At 35.5% G+C, this 17,405-nt stretch overlaps 1 protein-coding gene across 7 annotated transcripts in view; it reads right to left on the minus strand.

Annotated features, from left to right (window-relative positions):
• Nucleotides 1-17,405, minus strand: part of GPHN (gephyrin) — a 608,842-nt gene that overhangs the window by 20,124 nt on the left and 571,313 nt on the right. For all 7 annotated transcript variants that reach the window (XM_029951674.1, XM_029951675.1, XM_029951680.1 and 4 more), the window contains 2 exons: nt 12,626-12,713; nt 1,018-1,091 (listed from right to left, as the gene is read on the minus strand). In XM_029951674.1, the coding sequence (XP_029807534.1) occupies nt 1,018-1,091; nt 12,626-12,713 (162 nt within the window). The remainder of the gene's footprint in view (nt 1-1,017; nt 1,092-12,625; nt 12,714-17,405) is intronic.

Below are 17,405 nucleotides of genomic sequence, written 5' to 3' on the forward strand. Positions count from 1 at the left end.
TCTCCATCAAGTCAATGGCATGACAAAAAAAGGAGGGTGGAGGTAAATGTTCTTATTCAATATAGATTTAACAACCAAATATAGCATGTAGACCTGATGAATTCTAATTCAAATAAAACATGTAAGAGGCATTCTTTTTAAAATTTTTTTATTTTGAGAGACAGAGAGTATGAGCTGGGGAAAGGGACGGTGGGGGGAGGGGAAAGAGAGAGAGGGAGAATCTTAAACCAGCTCTATGCTCAGCACAGAGCCCAGTATGGGGCTTAATCCCACAACCTGGGATTATGACCTCAGTCAAAATCAGGAGTTGGATGTTCAATCAACTAAGCTATCAAGGCTCCTGAAAGACATTCTTTTTCTTAACATTTGGAGAATTTTGAATATGATCAGGGTATCAGATGATATTAAGGTATTATTATTTTGTTAGGTGAGAAATACCACTGTGATTACACAAGAGAATGCTGCTGTTATTGTTACTATTATTTGAGATATATACCAAAATGACATTGTAGAATTTTGCTTTAAAACAATTAAAAAAAAACCCAACAAATAATCTAGCCTTCTGTCCCCTCAAAAAGGTGAGGGAGGACTGATAAAACAATATGGGAAAATGGTGATAGTTACAGAAGCTAGGTGATAGGTACATGGGAGTTTCATTGTACCCCTTATTTTTGTGCATTTGGAGAATTTTCATACTAAATGTTTTTAAAAGGAGAGAAAGCAGCAGTATATAGAGAAAGAGATAAATAGAAAGAAGGAACTAGACATGGGAACTACAGAGAAAAGTTTTGGAAAGTTGCTTTGCTTTGTTTATAATAAACCCAGTGATTCATAAGCAAGATGAATTCCCATTTCAGATAGGAGCTACACTGATGCAAGGAATTCTAACACTATAATATTTTTTTATTAGAATAAATAATCCATAATAGAAAACGTGAAAAGAAAACTTTTAAAACTTTGTTAGCAAAAGCAAGCCAAATCAACCCCATAAATGAGATAACAAGATTATTTTCATACCCTGGTTTCATAAAAACTCTGCCAAAATGGATCTGAGCATGAAGATCAATGTCCAGCACCTGCTTGAGATAGTCCTGCAAATATGAAAAATAATCACTTTACTTTCAAACATTCTAATAGAAGACTTTCAAAACTTTAAATGGAAATAAAATGAATTTATAAGATTGAAATGAAAAGAAACACCTTATTTTAGTGAAGTTGATTTACTTAAGACACATATTCCTTCATCTCTTCATTCTTGTCATTCATTTATTCTTCAGTAAATATTTATTGAGTATGTGGTATATGCTGAATACTAATCTAGGTACAGGGGGATATAGGCTTGAACAAAAGAGGCAATATCCCTGCTTTCATAAAAAACACATCCTAGTACAATCAGTTAGATAATAAACCAAATAACTACATTAATATATAAATCATTACTTGATTTATTGTTTCTCTTTTGAGATAGAATTTTATGTCTGAGAAAGGATGTTAACAAATAAAAAGCTTAAGAAGTTGTGCGGGGGCAAGGAGACCACATGTATGTATACCATATTATTCTACATAATGGACTTAAAACAATGTACACATTCCTTGAGGAAAAACTTGAACATTTGCCCACAGGTTGCCAAATCTAAAGAAGTCAACTAAAATAAAAAATGGGGAGGGAGCTCTCAAACAGAAAGTCAAGGGAGTTTAATTGTTACAAATGTATATTCTGTCAATAAAAATACAACCAACCTAAAGTTACAACCAATCCACAGTAGTTTGGTAAAATGAAAGGCAACATTGCCATGTGGTCAGTTTTGTAGACATAAAGAAAAAAAACTGCAGTCTTTAAAATTTCTCAACCTCTAGCTCTATTGCTGAGTTTCCTATTCATTAATCTAAGAGTAAATCCAGTCACTTAACTAAAACTTAAATATTGCACAAGCTTAGGATACTTTATTTCAAAAATCTGTTCCCTTCTATCTCCACAGCCTCAGCCAACATCATCTCACCTGGATTCCTAAAATATGTCTCCCTGTCAAAAGTCCTGCACTCTTCCAATTCAGTCCTCCACTACTTACTCCACAGTAGTAAGAGAGGTCTACTGAAAACAAATCTGATAAGGTCACCATATGATACTTCAAGACTTCCTGGTTTCCAGGAAAAAGTTTCATCTTTTTAATAGCATATCTATGATTCTTGTATTTTCTAGCCCCCTTTTACCAGTCACTGCTCTCATCAGGCAATCCTCTGCCCATCCAATCCCATTCTTCAATCTCAATCTCTGTCTCTGTCTCTGTCTACATTTCAGCAAGACTATGTCACTTTCAGTTTCTAAAACTTTCTTGCCTCCATTCCTTGAAAATGTTATTACTCCTGTCTAGGATACTCTTTCTTCCTACCTTCCTCTCTCCACAGTTTATCTTGGTCTCACTTATCTTCTCAGCCTCCCCTTAATTCCCAAGGCTGGATTTGGACAATAGTTTGTTTATGTCTATTTTGAGGCTATGTTGTTAGATACCAATTTAGAATTATTATATTTTTCTAATGAACTGATCCATTTAGATAGATGAACTCTCCCTCCCAATAATCTGCAATTCTGCTTGCCTTAATCTTCTCTGATATTAATATAGCCACACCAGCTGTCTTTTATTGCAATTTTTTTCCTAATCTTTTACTTTCAATTTGTTGTATCTTTCTGTTTGAGGTGGGCCTTTTCTTACCATAATACAATTTGTTGTTTTTTCATAATCCAGAATGACAATTTTTAATCAGAGGACCTTGTCCATTTACATTTAATAAAATTTCTGCTACATTTGGGTTTAAGACTATCACCCTACTATTTGTTACTTCTGTTTTTATTTCATCTTTTCTTCCTTTGTGCCTTCTTTTGAATTCACCATTTTTTTGGTTATTTTAAATTCTCTTTTCTATTAGCTTGTTAGTTACATGTTCTTTCATTATTATGTTAGTGGTTATTTTAGAGATTAAAATATGCATCCTTGGCTTACTATAGTATACTATAATTTGGTATTTTTATTACTTCCCAGACAATGCATGAGACTTAAAATATGCTAACTCCATTTATTCCTCTCTGCTTTTTGTGCTATGATGTACCATATGTTCTATATACATTTTTAGTATGTGTGTGTATAAGTGTGTATATATAACTATTATATATTTCTATATATACTCTATATTTATAATTTAGTATGTATTTATATGAAAACTTATTTTAACCTCATAAGACATTATTTTAGACAATCAGTGGTCATTTACATTTACCCACATATTAACACTCTTTTGGTCTTTAGTCCTTTCTATACCTACACAGTTTTTCTGACTAAAAAATTCCAGTCTTTGCTAAGGCTGGTATATTTCCTATTTGTCCTTATTCCTAGAGTACTTCAAAGGTTTAAACTAAGAGCCTGAGATGTTTTCTAGGGTCCCTCCTCCACTGCAGGTCCTGAACTCCTAAGACTGCTAAAATTCTGTTTATTTTCTTAGCCTCTTATCTACTCTGTTATGGTTGGCTTCTTGGCCTTTTCTACCATTGCACCTCCCCCATTCCTCTGGCTTAGGAATTAGTAAATGCCTTGAAGAAAAATGTGGCAGAGAATTCCAGTGTTACTTCTCTGTCATTCGCTTTTCTCTGAGATCTTGGTGCCTCAAATCCTGGCTATCTTGGTTGTTCTCTTTAGACACCTACATTTTCTTCTCTAAAAAAATTTAAAAATTTATATAGCTTTTATTGTTGTTCTTGGTGGGAGGGTTGGTCCAAATAAGTTACTGTATCATAGTAGAAGCAGAAATCTCCAGACCTTATGTGCCATTATAATACCATGTCCTTCTGATATCACACACATAGGGTATATTGCAATTGCCTGGTAGCTGGTATATATCCTTTACTGAACTAAACAGTTTCTAAGCATAGGAACCCTGTATGTGTGTGCATACACACACACACACACACACACACACACACATATACATATATATATATATATATATATGTATATATATAACAAATCCCCAGTGAATAGCACATGCCTTTCATTCATTCATTTCTTAGTTCAACAAATATTTTTGAGTGCCTATTATACATCAGGGATTCTATATGTGCTATAGATTGAGATTTAATGGTGAAGAAGGATAGATATGGTTCCTGACACATGGTTCTGCTGTATTTTACTGTATTTACTGTATTTTACTGGTGAAGACAGCCTAAAATAAGTAAGCCAACAAATAAAATAATTATAAATGTGGTAGATGCTATGAAAGAAATAAGCAGGTGCTGGGATAGAGAATAATTGGGTGGGGTAGAGAATAAGGAAAGGCCATTTTAAAAGAGGTAATGAGGATGAGAAGGGGTCAGCCCTGTGAAGTGTGAGGAGATGAGCATTCCAGGCAGAGGGAAGTACACATGAAAGTTTCTAAAGCAGTAGAGAATGTGTTTAGAACTGAAAAGACAATGAGTGGGAAAGAGGCATAAGATGAGGTTGGAGAAACAGGCAGAAGCTGTACCTGTAGGGCTTTGAAGGTTATGACACAGAGTTTTGAAAGCAGACATGCTCATTACATATTTACTAAATGAATGGAAGTATTTAAAAAATAAAAAACAAAAATAAAACAAAACCTCTCTGTTGTGTAAATGTCCCTTTTCATTCTTTTTAAACACGAAGGAATGCTTGATCTTTCTTATGGCAGAGGGAAAGCTTGTACCAGAGATAGCCATAAAGGCTGAGAGTCATCATTGTTTTTAGGCTTTTATCTACCTATACAAGCAGTAAGGATCTCTGTCTGATATTCTGAAAGCTGGAGTCAGATAAGAAGAAGAAAAATGAAGGGATTGAGAAGCAAGGCCTTTCCCGCCACTCAGGTAAGAAGAAACAACATTAGACAAGTTGCAAAAGGCTTTAAAATGGACAACAAAGATTACTGGATGTCCAGTGTGGCACAACCTTCTGGCTTGTGTGTTTCATCATCTTTGAGCTATTTAACAAAAAGTAAGCTGTAGAAATGGAGTATTTTTCACCTATAAAAAGAATGAAATCTTGTCATTTGCAGTAACGTGGAGGAGCTAGACAGTATAATGCTCAACAAAATAAGTCAGTCAGAGAAAGACAAATACCATATAATTTCACTCATATGTGGAATTTAAGAAGCAAACAACAAAGGGGAAAAATGGGAGGAAGAGAGGGAGAGGGAAAGGGAGAGAGATATCAAATGACAGATTCTTAATTATAGAGACCAAACTGATGGTTCCAAGAGGGGAGGAGGGGGTAATGGATGAAACAGGTGATGGAGATTAAGGAGTGCATTTATGATGAGCACAGGGTGATGTATGCAAGCGATGAATCACTATACTGTACACTTGAAACTAATACAACACTGTATGTTAACTAACTGGAATTAAACTGAAATCTTAAAAAAAATTGAAGCTGTAGAAAACTGATGGTAAACAAGATTATTATTCAAAGAAATGCAAATTAATTCTGTCCATAGAGATATAATTGATTATTTGCCTGTGGATTTAAAGCAGTTTTGTATCTATTAGCAAATTTATCTCAGCATTCCTAATTATCTGTATGAGTATGTTCTTTGAATTCTCCTTTGAACCAACTGTTTATTAATGAATTAAATAAAATCTCTGATACATGTTCATTTTTATATTTATGAAATTCACTATTTTATCTATAACAAGTTATACTTTAATAATTCTGGAGGTTCCACTGAGATGTCCCATGATTTACCTCATGGAATCAGGTAAACTCGATTGCCAGAGACGTACGCTTTATGGGTGGCTTACAACCGGACATACTTTTCCTAGGTTCTTGGAGTGAATGCCAAACAGTTTCTCTATTTTTGTTCCCTCTATTGAGTTTGACTCTATTTTTGTTTCTCTGCATGGCTTATAAGGTATTCTCCCTGTGGCAGCCATGATTGGGAATTTGGTTTTATAGTCTGGCCATTTGGTGATTCCTATAAATGGATGACTGACATCTATTCTCATTTGGGTAAGAGAAGACAAAGAATCTAGCTTATTAGTCTTTCTCATTTATTTGTATTACTGTCATTTGGGGCCTACGCCAATCAAAAACTTTGTGACCTCTAGGAAGGAAAACAGCTCTTTATTTGTAACATGATAAGTTTTTTTTTTTTTTGTTTCTGTGTTTATTCTCAACCTGTGGTTGAAGTTGTTGAGCTGAAGCTGCATGTGTATCTGTGTATCTATCATCCAGAAAGACATTTATCTCATTCTGTGAATGTAAACTGTTTCCTTACTTCTGGAGCATATTCATATATTATATGCCTATGAGACCACCAAGCAGAGCCGGCCTTCCTCAGGGTGTGCTTTGTATTCAGAGTGCCTGCTTCCCATCTCACCCCTCTTCGTCTGAGTCTGAATGTGATGGAGCTGTTGGAAGGGGCAATCCAAGAGCCCCTCATCCCCAACTCTCCAGTTTCAGCAGGATCTGGAGAGAGGCCCATCTTAGGGCCACAGTAAAGTTTGCTTTGCCAAGAGGAAGAAAAACATACCAAAATGATTATATTGTCTCTTAAATTAAAAGGTGCTCTGTTCTGATGGACTTAGAGAGATAAATAAGTGGCTATATAAATAGAATATCCTAAAATTATCAGATAAGAAGGAAATTTAACTTATATTTTAAATGAGCTACATAAAAAGGTATTCTTATAATTTTAAGAATCAAAGATCACAAAGTTAAGGTAAATCTTTGGCAAATGAAATAAGCTTTAGTTATTAAAAAAACCCACCAATGTTCTTTTTCTTATTAATCAGTGTTAAGCATAATTAGGCAAATATTTTTTATTTTGCTTGGGTTTGTTTTTCCTAAGCTTATATAGGTTTATTCATCAAATAAGCTAATGCTATATTCCTATAAAATATTTTAAGAATGCGAAAAATGTAATATTGGATACAATATAATTGGCTCTTTATCCTGACAAACATTAAATTTCAATAGTAATTATATTTGTAGTATGTCAGCTTGAAAATAACTTTCAAGATCTTTAAGTAACTTAAAATCTTATTGAACTGATATTATCTTAATTAAATTAATGAATAATCATCAGACACCTGGATGATTTCTAAGTAAGACAGAATCCTGGATCATTGATAACTAAGGATAATTTTAAGTTTAATATACAGGTCTTCCTTCATCATGATGGAGTTACCTCCTGAACCTATTGTAAGTTGAAAATATATTTAATAAAACCAACCCACTAAACATCACAGCTTAGCCTAGCCTACCTTAATTGTGCTCAGAACATTTACATTACAGAACACTTCCGTAAAGCCTATTTTATAATAAAGTGCTAAGTATCTTATGTCATTTATTGAATACTATACTGAAAGTGAAAAACATTGATTGTGTGGGTACAGGATGGTTGCAGGTTTATCAGTAGTTTACCCTTGTGATCGTGGCTGACTGTGAGCTGTGGCTTGCTGTGGCTGCCCAGAATCAGGACAGAGTGTTGCCCTGCATATCGCTAGCCTGGGAAAAGATCAAAATTCAAAACTTGAAGTATGGTTTCTACTAATGTGTATTACTTTTGCACCATCATAAAGTTGAAAATTCATTAAGTTGAACCACCATAGGTTGGGGACCATACATACTTTTGTTTGAAAGTTAATATACTTTGTTTCTTATTTTTATATGCTAGAGAGAGGCTCTATCTTTAGGTCATGTTAATTAATGTTTGTTTATTTTCACTACATTAGGAGAGTACAGAAAGGATGCATGTGGCTGTAGAAAGTTATATTCTGTGTGTTTATGACCTTTGCTAGTCTACATATAATTTCTACATTATCTAGTTTCACTGTGAAATAAAAATTAGTTATTTCTTTAAACAGTTTAATGCAATATGGGTGGTTATAATTATGCCAAGAACATTAATGACAGAGAAGTATAACTATGTGTGTTCTTTTGTTTTTCAAGGAAAAGTATTTTTTTAAAAGTCCAGCCAGCCCTCAAAATGCTTGATCTAAGGACACTTATATGCTCTTAAATTAAAATTTATATGGATCCCTAGAGCGTTTGTTTATATAGGTTATACCTAATGATAGTTACTATATTAGAAACTAAAACTAAAATATTAAAAAAATGTTGGTTCATTGGAAACAGCAATGATAGGGCCATTTCATGTTAATGTAAGTAACTTATTTTTTATGCATTATTCTATAATTTTGAAAATTCCTTTAACATTTGGCTTAATAGAAGTCAGTTGGATCCTCTTATTTGTTCTGTGTTGAGTCTGATGAGATGTTACACAATATATAGCCACTGGAAAAACTCACTGTACATTCATGAGAGAAAGAGAATAAAAAGGTTAGATAAAAGCTTAGTTTAATGCTTTCAGCACAGACCTCGACACGGGGCTCAAACTCATGAACTTGTGAGATCATGACCTGAGCTGAAGTTGGACACTTAACTGACTGAGCCACGTAGAGGCCCCTCATGACCCTATCTAAATCAAGAACCCAATTAACAACTCTCTTTGATTTTGCATTCTAAAGATCAGATCTAAATTTAGTAAAAAGTAAAAATTTCATAAAATCTTTTACATCTAAACCTGTCTTTGAAATTTCCTAGAGGGTCCCTAGAAAATCACAGAGATTTCTTCTTTCATCTTATAAAAAGAGATGTTAGAAATAATTAGATTTCTTTGATATGTTACCACTGTAAGAGTTTCATGGGAGGGAGCTGCTGTCTTATCTGAGAAGAGATGCTCAGTGTGCCCAGGGTTAGATCCATATATGTAAAAGTTTATAAATATTTTAGAAATTGTGTAGAGAGTTGACAATGCTCTTAATGTCCATAATATATTTGTACTCTCAGAGGAAACATATCAAAACTTTTATGAAGTAGTTACATACTGTATCCTAATAGAGAATTTTATTTATCTTCTATTCTGATATTATTAGTTACAGTAACAAATTAGGTACAGCCATTAAGTGTCTGTCATCTTCAGAAAGTTTCTGTTTTACTCTAATGCTTGCTTAAAGGCTCTGCTAAAAGCTACAGTAAGTTTGTGCTTGCAACAGACACATTCAGGGTACTAGGGAAAAGTACCGTGATAGGTACTTTGAATTATTGACACTTCAAAGAATAGTCTCTTGGGTGCAGGCGCCTGAGGTGATGCAGCTGAGATAGCTTTTATAAAGTACCAGCAGACTCGGTCAGGAGTCCCAGAACTCCTTAGAATAGAAGTAGATGCTTCATGAAAGTGGACTGCTGACCCAAATCTAACAGAACAAGAATGACATAAGAATGAAAGAAACAATAAGGGAAATTTTATCGTATTTATTTGTTTGGAATATTGCTTAATTTTAATAGTCTATTTATGGCTCTAGATTCCCAAAACAAAGTCAAGGAAGCCTATATAGTTAATGAACACTTTTGCTGTTAAATAATCAGGGTAAGCTTATGAGACCAGCCTTTTTTTTTTTGTGTGTGTGATCAGTAATGATCTTTATGATCATTTTGATCATATGAGATAGGAGCGGGACACTGTCAGGAAAAATTAAGAGACTTTCAAATAGGGAAAAAAAATTACTGGCTGTTCAGTGTAGTCTATCCTCCTGGGTTATCTATGCCTTTCATTGTCTTTGAGCTATTTTACAACTCTGTAGGTTGTGGTAAATTTATAGTAATGTATATACTTCTTTTTAAAATGTTTATTTATTTTGAGAGACAGAGAAAGAGAGGGCAAGTGTTGGGGAGAGGCAGAAAGCGAGGGAAAGAGAATCCCAAGCAGGTCCTGTGCTGACAGTGTGAAGCCCGACACGGGCTCAATCTCATGAACTGTGAGATCATGACATGAGCCAAAATCAAGAGTTGGAGGCTTAACTGACTGAATAGTGCTCTGTATAGTAAGGCATATAATTCTTTAGTTTTCATAGCAAAAAGTAGATACTATGTATTTGAAACTGTCAGTGCTTTATAAAAATAACACTTTGAGTCAGAGGGAGGTAGAGATAGGAAAAGATTTTGAGGGAATCAACTGTGGACGAGCCATTTTTTCTTGGCTGAGAAGAGGATTGGGGTCTGTGGGTATCACAAGCATTAGGAGCCCCTTCCCCTTGCCCTGCGGCTCCCAGCCTCTCTGGGACCCTAGTGTGTCTAGCAAGGCCCAAAGGAGCAAACACCTGAGCTCTCTAATGGCACTCCAGAGATACCCTAGGTGTATCCAGGGCAGACTGGTGACCACATGTGTCTTCTTGATCTGTTGTTGGCCTCTTCATCCCTTACCCGTTTCTTGGAATAATTCTTGGAGTGGGTGAGCTCCATAATGGCTTAATAAAATTTCTTGTCAGTTCTGTAGCATAGGTGCTCACAGTAGGATGAATCAAGTAAATAACTTTCTTGCATACCTGAGTTTCTGTACATGAGATTCACGCTTGCTACATAATACTTGTGGCTCTTTCCTTGACCTCCTTGTCTTTTCAGTGACTGTTTTTCAGGCTTAGCCCTTGGGCTGAAGCAGATGTTCTGTTTCTTATGCTTTTCTTCCTTTCTGCTACTGAAGTACAACTTAAGTATTTTTGGCAACTAAAATATGCAGGTTGGCAGAAGTTTGTAGCACTGATGCTTTATCTCTTTCTTCCTGGTTCCTCTTTCATCTCATTCCTGCTCAATTATTAGCTCCAGTGGGATACTATGAGATGCCTTGTTCCTAAAATCTCCTTCCTAGTGAACTAACGGTTTAGTGTAAGTATCTTACCATACGGATAGTAAAATAAATAAAACCAATATGCTTTACTATATTGCTTCTTTATTTGTGAGTAAGTACCTAGGATAAATGGCATATTTGTTAGCACTAATAAAAAAGGTTAAGGTTGAGAAGTGTTCTGTCCTTACCAGAGTTGAGTCACAATTGCCAAGCCTATGTATGTTATAAGCTAGTTGCTTTTTCAAAAGTATTGGAAAAGACAAACTTCAGGTTTGTCCCATAATTAAGCTCATTAGCAACCAAGATAAATTATACATGAAATACTTCCTGGAAACAAATTTAGCATTAAGTACTCTTTTTAAAAACATTTTGTTTTTAATGTTGATTCATTTTTGAGAGAGAGAGTGCACACAAGCTGTGGTGGGGCAGAGAGAGAGAGAGAGGGAGACACAGAATGCAAAGGAGGCTCCAGGCTCTGAGCTGTCAGCACAGAGCCCAGCATGGGGCTTGAACTCACAAACCATGAGATTATGACCTGCTGAAGTCAGATGCTTAACCAGCTAAGCCACCCTGGCGACCTGACATTAAGTACTGTAACTTCAGGGTCTGCTCTTTTGTTACCACAAGGAGTTTGAAGGTAATGAAAATAGGCTGAAATTATTTCTTATAGCTCTTTTACAATGCAGAACTCAGCCTTGGTCTTTGTGGTATCAAAAGAGGTCTGCAGCAATTTGCTCTACCTGGGACTAAGGACTTTTGTGAGACATTAAGGCTAACCTAGCAATCTGTCTGCTATAAGGAGAATACCTACCAACACTTCAACACTTTTGTTCTTGGATGTAATCTGAAATGGTAGTCTTAGACTGAGATTCCCTATTTTTCTCCTATGGTTTTTGGCCACTTAAGGGCTGTTTGTGTAAACACTCTAACACTAATTCTGAATGAAAGGTAGACATTCTCTGTTCATATGACAGAATTCTGCCAAAAAGTCAGGTTATAAATTTAGGCAGTTTTATAATTAGAGCAATGGCAGAGACCAAGAACAATCATATATATAAGATCCAGCTAAAACTTAATTATGCTCTTGGAAAATCTGAATTTTAGTAAAAAACTGCTATTCTGATAATATTTTTATAATTTTTCAGTTTAGTCATTAACATGAAAAAAAGAAAAGATGGAAAGGAATTATAGGCCGCCAAAACCATTTTGTGTTATGAAATATTTTTGAGCCAAAACATCAGGCTGGTTATGATAGTAAAGCATATTTTGCTTTTATAACATTATTCAGTAGGCCCAATAATCATCATGAACCAACACACTGAATTAAGATATATTAATTTAATGATACTGGGACACTGAAATTATGATTTTTAAAGAACTAAGCATATACTTGCATAAGACAAGTATATTTGCATAAATATACCTAGTCTTACAAAATCCTTTTTATCCTTATATATATGTTTGTCTTTTATTTCCTTCATTTATTATGATTATGAGCATTATTATTTGTCAAAAGGGGCAATGGAATGCCTAATCCTGTCTTTCTTCCCTTTGGGAAGCTAAGGGTTCTTTATCAGGTTTGGAATATGTGGCAGGGGAGGACAGGATCTTGGAACTTTACCTTGGGTTAAATATCATGTATAATGGAAGTTCTACTGTTATAGTAAAGTTGAGTGAGCAAGGAAACAGAACACTTCAGGCGAATATCAAAACCGTTTTGCATGCTGTGGGATTTTCGAAGCTGCTCTTGACATTAAGCCCTCTCTGATATACCCATACTGCATCCCTTTTAGAATGCTCAGAAGTTTCTGAAGCCCTAGGGAATTTTCAGATTTGCGCAGGTCTGGTTAAGGATAATAGATATGTACCAGACTACAGTTAATCAACCATATGCAAGTACATTACGGCGGATAAATTTTCATGAATCCCATTTTTTTCATACCTTTTCCCCCATGGATACACCCCCTGATGTGATGATGACATCAGCACGACTGATACCCTCATTCAAGGCATTGAGTAAGTCATCTGGGCTGGAAAAAAATAAAGACAAATAAATTAACCATAAGGAAAAGATTTTATATATGAGTGCCAATTTGAAACTAAACCACTTTATTCACTGAGTAGGCATTAACATGGGTATAGCATTATACTCTGCATGAAGTCGCAATCAAAAAGGTCTCTGTCCAACAGGAGGCTAAGTCTTACTACAGAGAAAGAACCTCATAAGTGCAGAAATAGTGGCTACTGGTAATTTCACAGGGCATTTTGTTCTAACAAGGCAGAGGCACTGAGGTGTTGGTAGGCTGTCTAACCATCCCAGTTTGCCTAGGATAATCCTAGATTTAGTACTGAAAGTCATATGTCCTAGGAAATCCCAGGTAAATTAGGACAGAGGGTGACCCTAGATATTGGAGAGGTCACACAAGACTCTTTAGAGGGGATATGACTTAAGTTAGTTAGGCTTTGAGAAATGGGCCAGATTTTTACAAGTGGAAGGAATGAGAAAAGGCTTTATAAACAGGAATATCAGACTGCGATGCAGCCTCATTGGGGATTAATATGGAGAAAATGAACTGTCTAGAACAGTCATGGGTCTATTTTCTATTTGAGTCTGAAAGCAGGAAAGACCAGGGTCCTAACTCAGACAATCAGGCAGGAGGATTTCTCTCTTATTCAGTCTTTTTGTTCTGTTCAGGTCTTCAATTGATTGGATGAGACACAGCAAAACTCGAAAGGGCAACCTGCCTTAGTTACTGATTCAAATGTTGATCTCATCCAGAAACAGCCTCACAGACACACCTAGAATAATGTTCGGTGCCCCAGTACAAAGTTTTAAAGAAAGGTTAGCTGTTGTTATTGCTGCACCACTGACAGCAGCTTATCATATAAACACATTTAACAATCTGGCAGGGTTCAACTTTAGCATGCTACAGTTTTTATTTAGGAGAATATTCATGACTAAAACAGAAGAAAATCATAGATTGGGCCTCAGATACATTCAGAACTACATGTGAAAAGTCTAAATGGCTCAATAGCAACACAGTTTCATTTACTGTTAGGTTCTCTTACTGATTCTAGATAAAATTCTCCTCTTCAAGCACTGGTCTGTCTATGAAGGTACTGGGGATTGTTTGGCTTTGGGGAGCAAGCTCCCAAGGAGATAACACAAAAATAGAAGTTTGAAAAATGGCTCACATGAAGTTCAAACTATAAACATAGCAACCCTTAAAAATTATCCACTTACTTGCTTATGCAGCCAAAAAGGTACCCAGGTATTTAATAAAGTTAGGCTCTATGTGTAAAAATAAAAAAAAAAAACCCTTAAATCCTGTTTAAAGTCAAACACTTTGGGCAAACCTCTTGGAAGAATTATATTTAATAATGGATGTATTTAAAGTATTTTTAAAATATTTATATTTGAGAGAAAAATAAAGTGTGAATGGAGGAGGGGCAGAGAGACAGAGGGAGACAGAGTATCTGCAGTGGGCTCTGTACTGAGAGCAGAGAGCCTGATGCATCTTGAACTCACAAACCGCGAGATCATGACCGCAGCCAAATTCAGATGTTTAACTGAGCCACCCAGGAGCCCCTTAAGTATTTTTGAATTATTTTGTAAAGGTTTTTCAACAGTTTTTTCATTTTATATTAGGGAAAAGATAGAAACTTATCCAGTTGTGTTGAAATACTGTAAGATACACATGATGGGTTCCTGATCATTGCATGCCTAAAGCTCCAGGATTACATTAGGCTGAGCCAAATGGTTGGAAAAAGGAGTAAATGGAAATATATACATAGGATGATGCAGAATGTGGTTTTGGTGAATAGACAATGAATATTATCAACAAAACACAATTCTGTATTAATGCAAAGAGATATTAACTCATTTCACCAATATTACAAAATATAATGTATAACAGGTCAGCTCTGGAGGATTATAGTAAAGTCCCTGGAAACAAGCAGCAGCGGCGTGCACATCTTCATGGGTAAATCTCTGGGTGAGGATAAAGGTCCTGGGATAAGCCAGCTGATGATGCAAATAATATTTTTCAGTGAATTTTTTCTTAATCATCATTTTTATATTATCTGGGGGAGATTTTTTCTATTTTATAGAACTGCAGAGTCATCACCTCTCCACATGAAATTTTCGAACTTGCAGAAATAAACTAAAAGGGATCTTATGCCAAATCCTTACTATAATTTATTATGTTTCAAAGAATATTGTCAATGTTGCTTTCTACTCTGCTGCTCGTGTATTCACAAAATCACTGAATCTTAAGGTTGGAAGGGACTCTGGGGGTGTGGGTCTTGTGTTCAGTATCACAGCTGGGTGCATTCTTTGGGTCTTGCTCTTCTCTCTCTCCCTCTGCCCCTCTCTTTGACTCTACTCTCTGTTACATACTTCAGTGTCTGGAATCTAGTAAGAGATCATAGCCTACAGGAGGGACAGGTACAAAGGTATGAAAACAGAGGATATATAACTTCATTTATGTTGTATACTATAACTTCATATGTTACTTCATAATTGGTCTGTGAGGTAGATTTAACAGGTATTATCATGCCCATTTTACAGAAAGCAAAGTAGTGTTTTAAAGGTAGTGCAGAGAGCAGTAAGTGGCAAAGCTAGAACTGAAAACGTCTGGGTCCTCGTTCCGTGTGAATTCCATCCTACCGACTGACCGGAATGACCGCCTGGTTCTTTCAGGAGTGTGACATGTCACCTAAGAAAAATTCTCACCAGAATGGGCCCCTGTGCAAAAGCACCAAATAGAGGATGCGAAGGCGAAAAGTGAGAATCTGCCTAGGCATACTAGAAAAGTACATGTGTGGACATGTTAATATAATTCTGGGGGATGAGACGAATGTGATTTTGAATCCTATATTTAGATGGAAACTTAAGATTTTGATTAAATGTGACTTTAGGGGTTGTTTATAAGTCATACATTTGCTCTCTTTTTTATGATACATATTTTTAAATTAATTAACTTATTTTGAGAGAGAATCTCAAGCAGGCTCCGCGCTCAGTGCAGAGCCCGACATGGGGCTCAATCCCGTGGCCTTGGGATCATGACCTGAGCTGAAATCAAGAGGTGGATACTCGACTGACCGAGTCACCCAGGTGCCCTCATATTATAGTTTAAATGACAACATATTTCCAACCTAATAGTATAACACCCATGTATTCATCTCTCAGATTTGACAAATGCCAATATTTTCCATTTATTTCACATTCTCTCTCTGTCTCCTTTTTACGTTAAAGAAATAAAAACAAGTTTGCATTCTAAGACTAAGCAATTACTCTGAATAATGATAAAAGGAGTAGGTAACAAGTATTATAATTGTGGATATTACAGTAGAATAAAAACAATTCATGATTTTTCCCAGTTGTGTTAGATAGAGCATGGTATACAATTTTCTCAAAGATGGGAGAGTAAAATTAAAACATTATAATTTGATCTTTTAATGTGACTATATATTTTATATGTCTTCTTCATATGACATTACTTTGTACATAGTAGATAATTTGGTATTTAAAAAATAAAAATAATGACAATAACATCCATGTTGTAAAAGAACTATGTACTTTTGGGGTGCATGGGTGGCTCATTTAGTTAAGCATCTGACTTTGGCTCAGGTCATGATCTCATGGTTTGTGGGTTTGAGTCCCGCATTGGGCTCTCTACTGTCAGTGCAGGGCCCACTTTGGCTCCTCTGTCTCCCTTTCTCTCTCTTACTCTCTGCCCCTCCTGTGCATTCACTCCCCCCCCCAATAAAGAAACATTAAAAAAATAAAGGAATTATGCGCACTTTCACAGCTATGTGTTAATTTCACCACTCTATGAGTAGGCACAAGGAGAGAAGACCCTGGGGTTCACAGAGGTGGTGAAAGGTTCAAGGTTACCCTATGTTCATTCCACTGTTCTTTTAAACTACAGTAATATTCAAAGAGTGAAAGATACTTTGGTATATACAGTGTGCCTTCGGATAAATGCTATTTATCACTTTAGTCTGAATATAGAAATCTTATTTGTATATGTTAAATAAAAATCCAACAATTTGTACTTTTAAAATTTGAACCACTGTCTCACCACTGTCACTGGGGGCTGGAGGGGGGGGGATACTGGATTAAGCAGACTGTTTCCTAGGTATATACTACTAGCCTCCCTTTCCTTAAAGTGCAGCATATCTTACTGGAATATTGTGATATCATTTATTCCTACCTTCATTAACAACTGCAGTTTTAATCAGATTTGAATGGTGATTAATGATTTCTTTAAAGATAAATCTAATACTAGCATTAGTCTTGATTTACTAGCACTTTCTATCTATTTTTACTTGAATTATTAAGTACCTACCCATTGTTCTCTTAGAGTACCAATACTATACAAAAGCATTCAACAAGAGAGCTGATTTAGAACAAAAAGCGAAAAATTTAAGTACTAGGTGACAGAAAATAGAACTATTAATTGAAGGTCTAGAACCCAATTCTGTCTACTGCTAACTGAGATGACTCTGGAAAACAAACATCACTTGTTGGGGTCTCATTATCCTTACTTGTAAAGTAAGAATGTTTTGACCACACTCTTTCTATCTCTAACATTCACTAATTTAAATCATTTGAAGCTGAGTGGAATATAGTTTAAGCACCAAGGTATCATTCTTTCCTTCCTTTCTCTCTGCCTCTCTCTCTTTTTTTCTTTTTTGTATTTCACTAGAACACTGGT

The sequence above is a fragment of the Suricata suricatta genome, chromosome 9 (genome assembly GCF_006229205.1).
Source record: "Suricata suricatta isolate VVHF042 chromosome 9, meerkat_22Aug2017_6uvM2_HiC, whole genome shotgun sequence".
In the NCBI taxonomy this organism is placed as follows: domain Eukaryota; kingdom Metazoa; phylum Chordata; class Mammalia; order Carnivora; family Herpestidae; genus Suricata; species Suricata suricatta.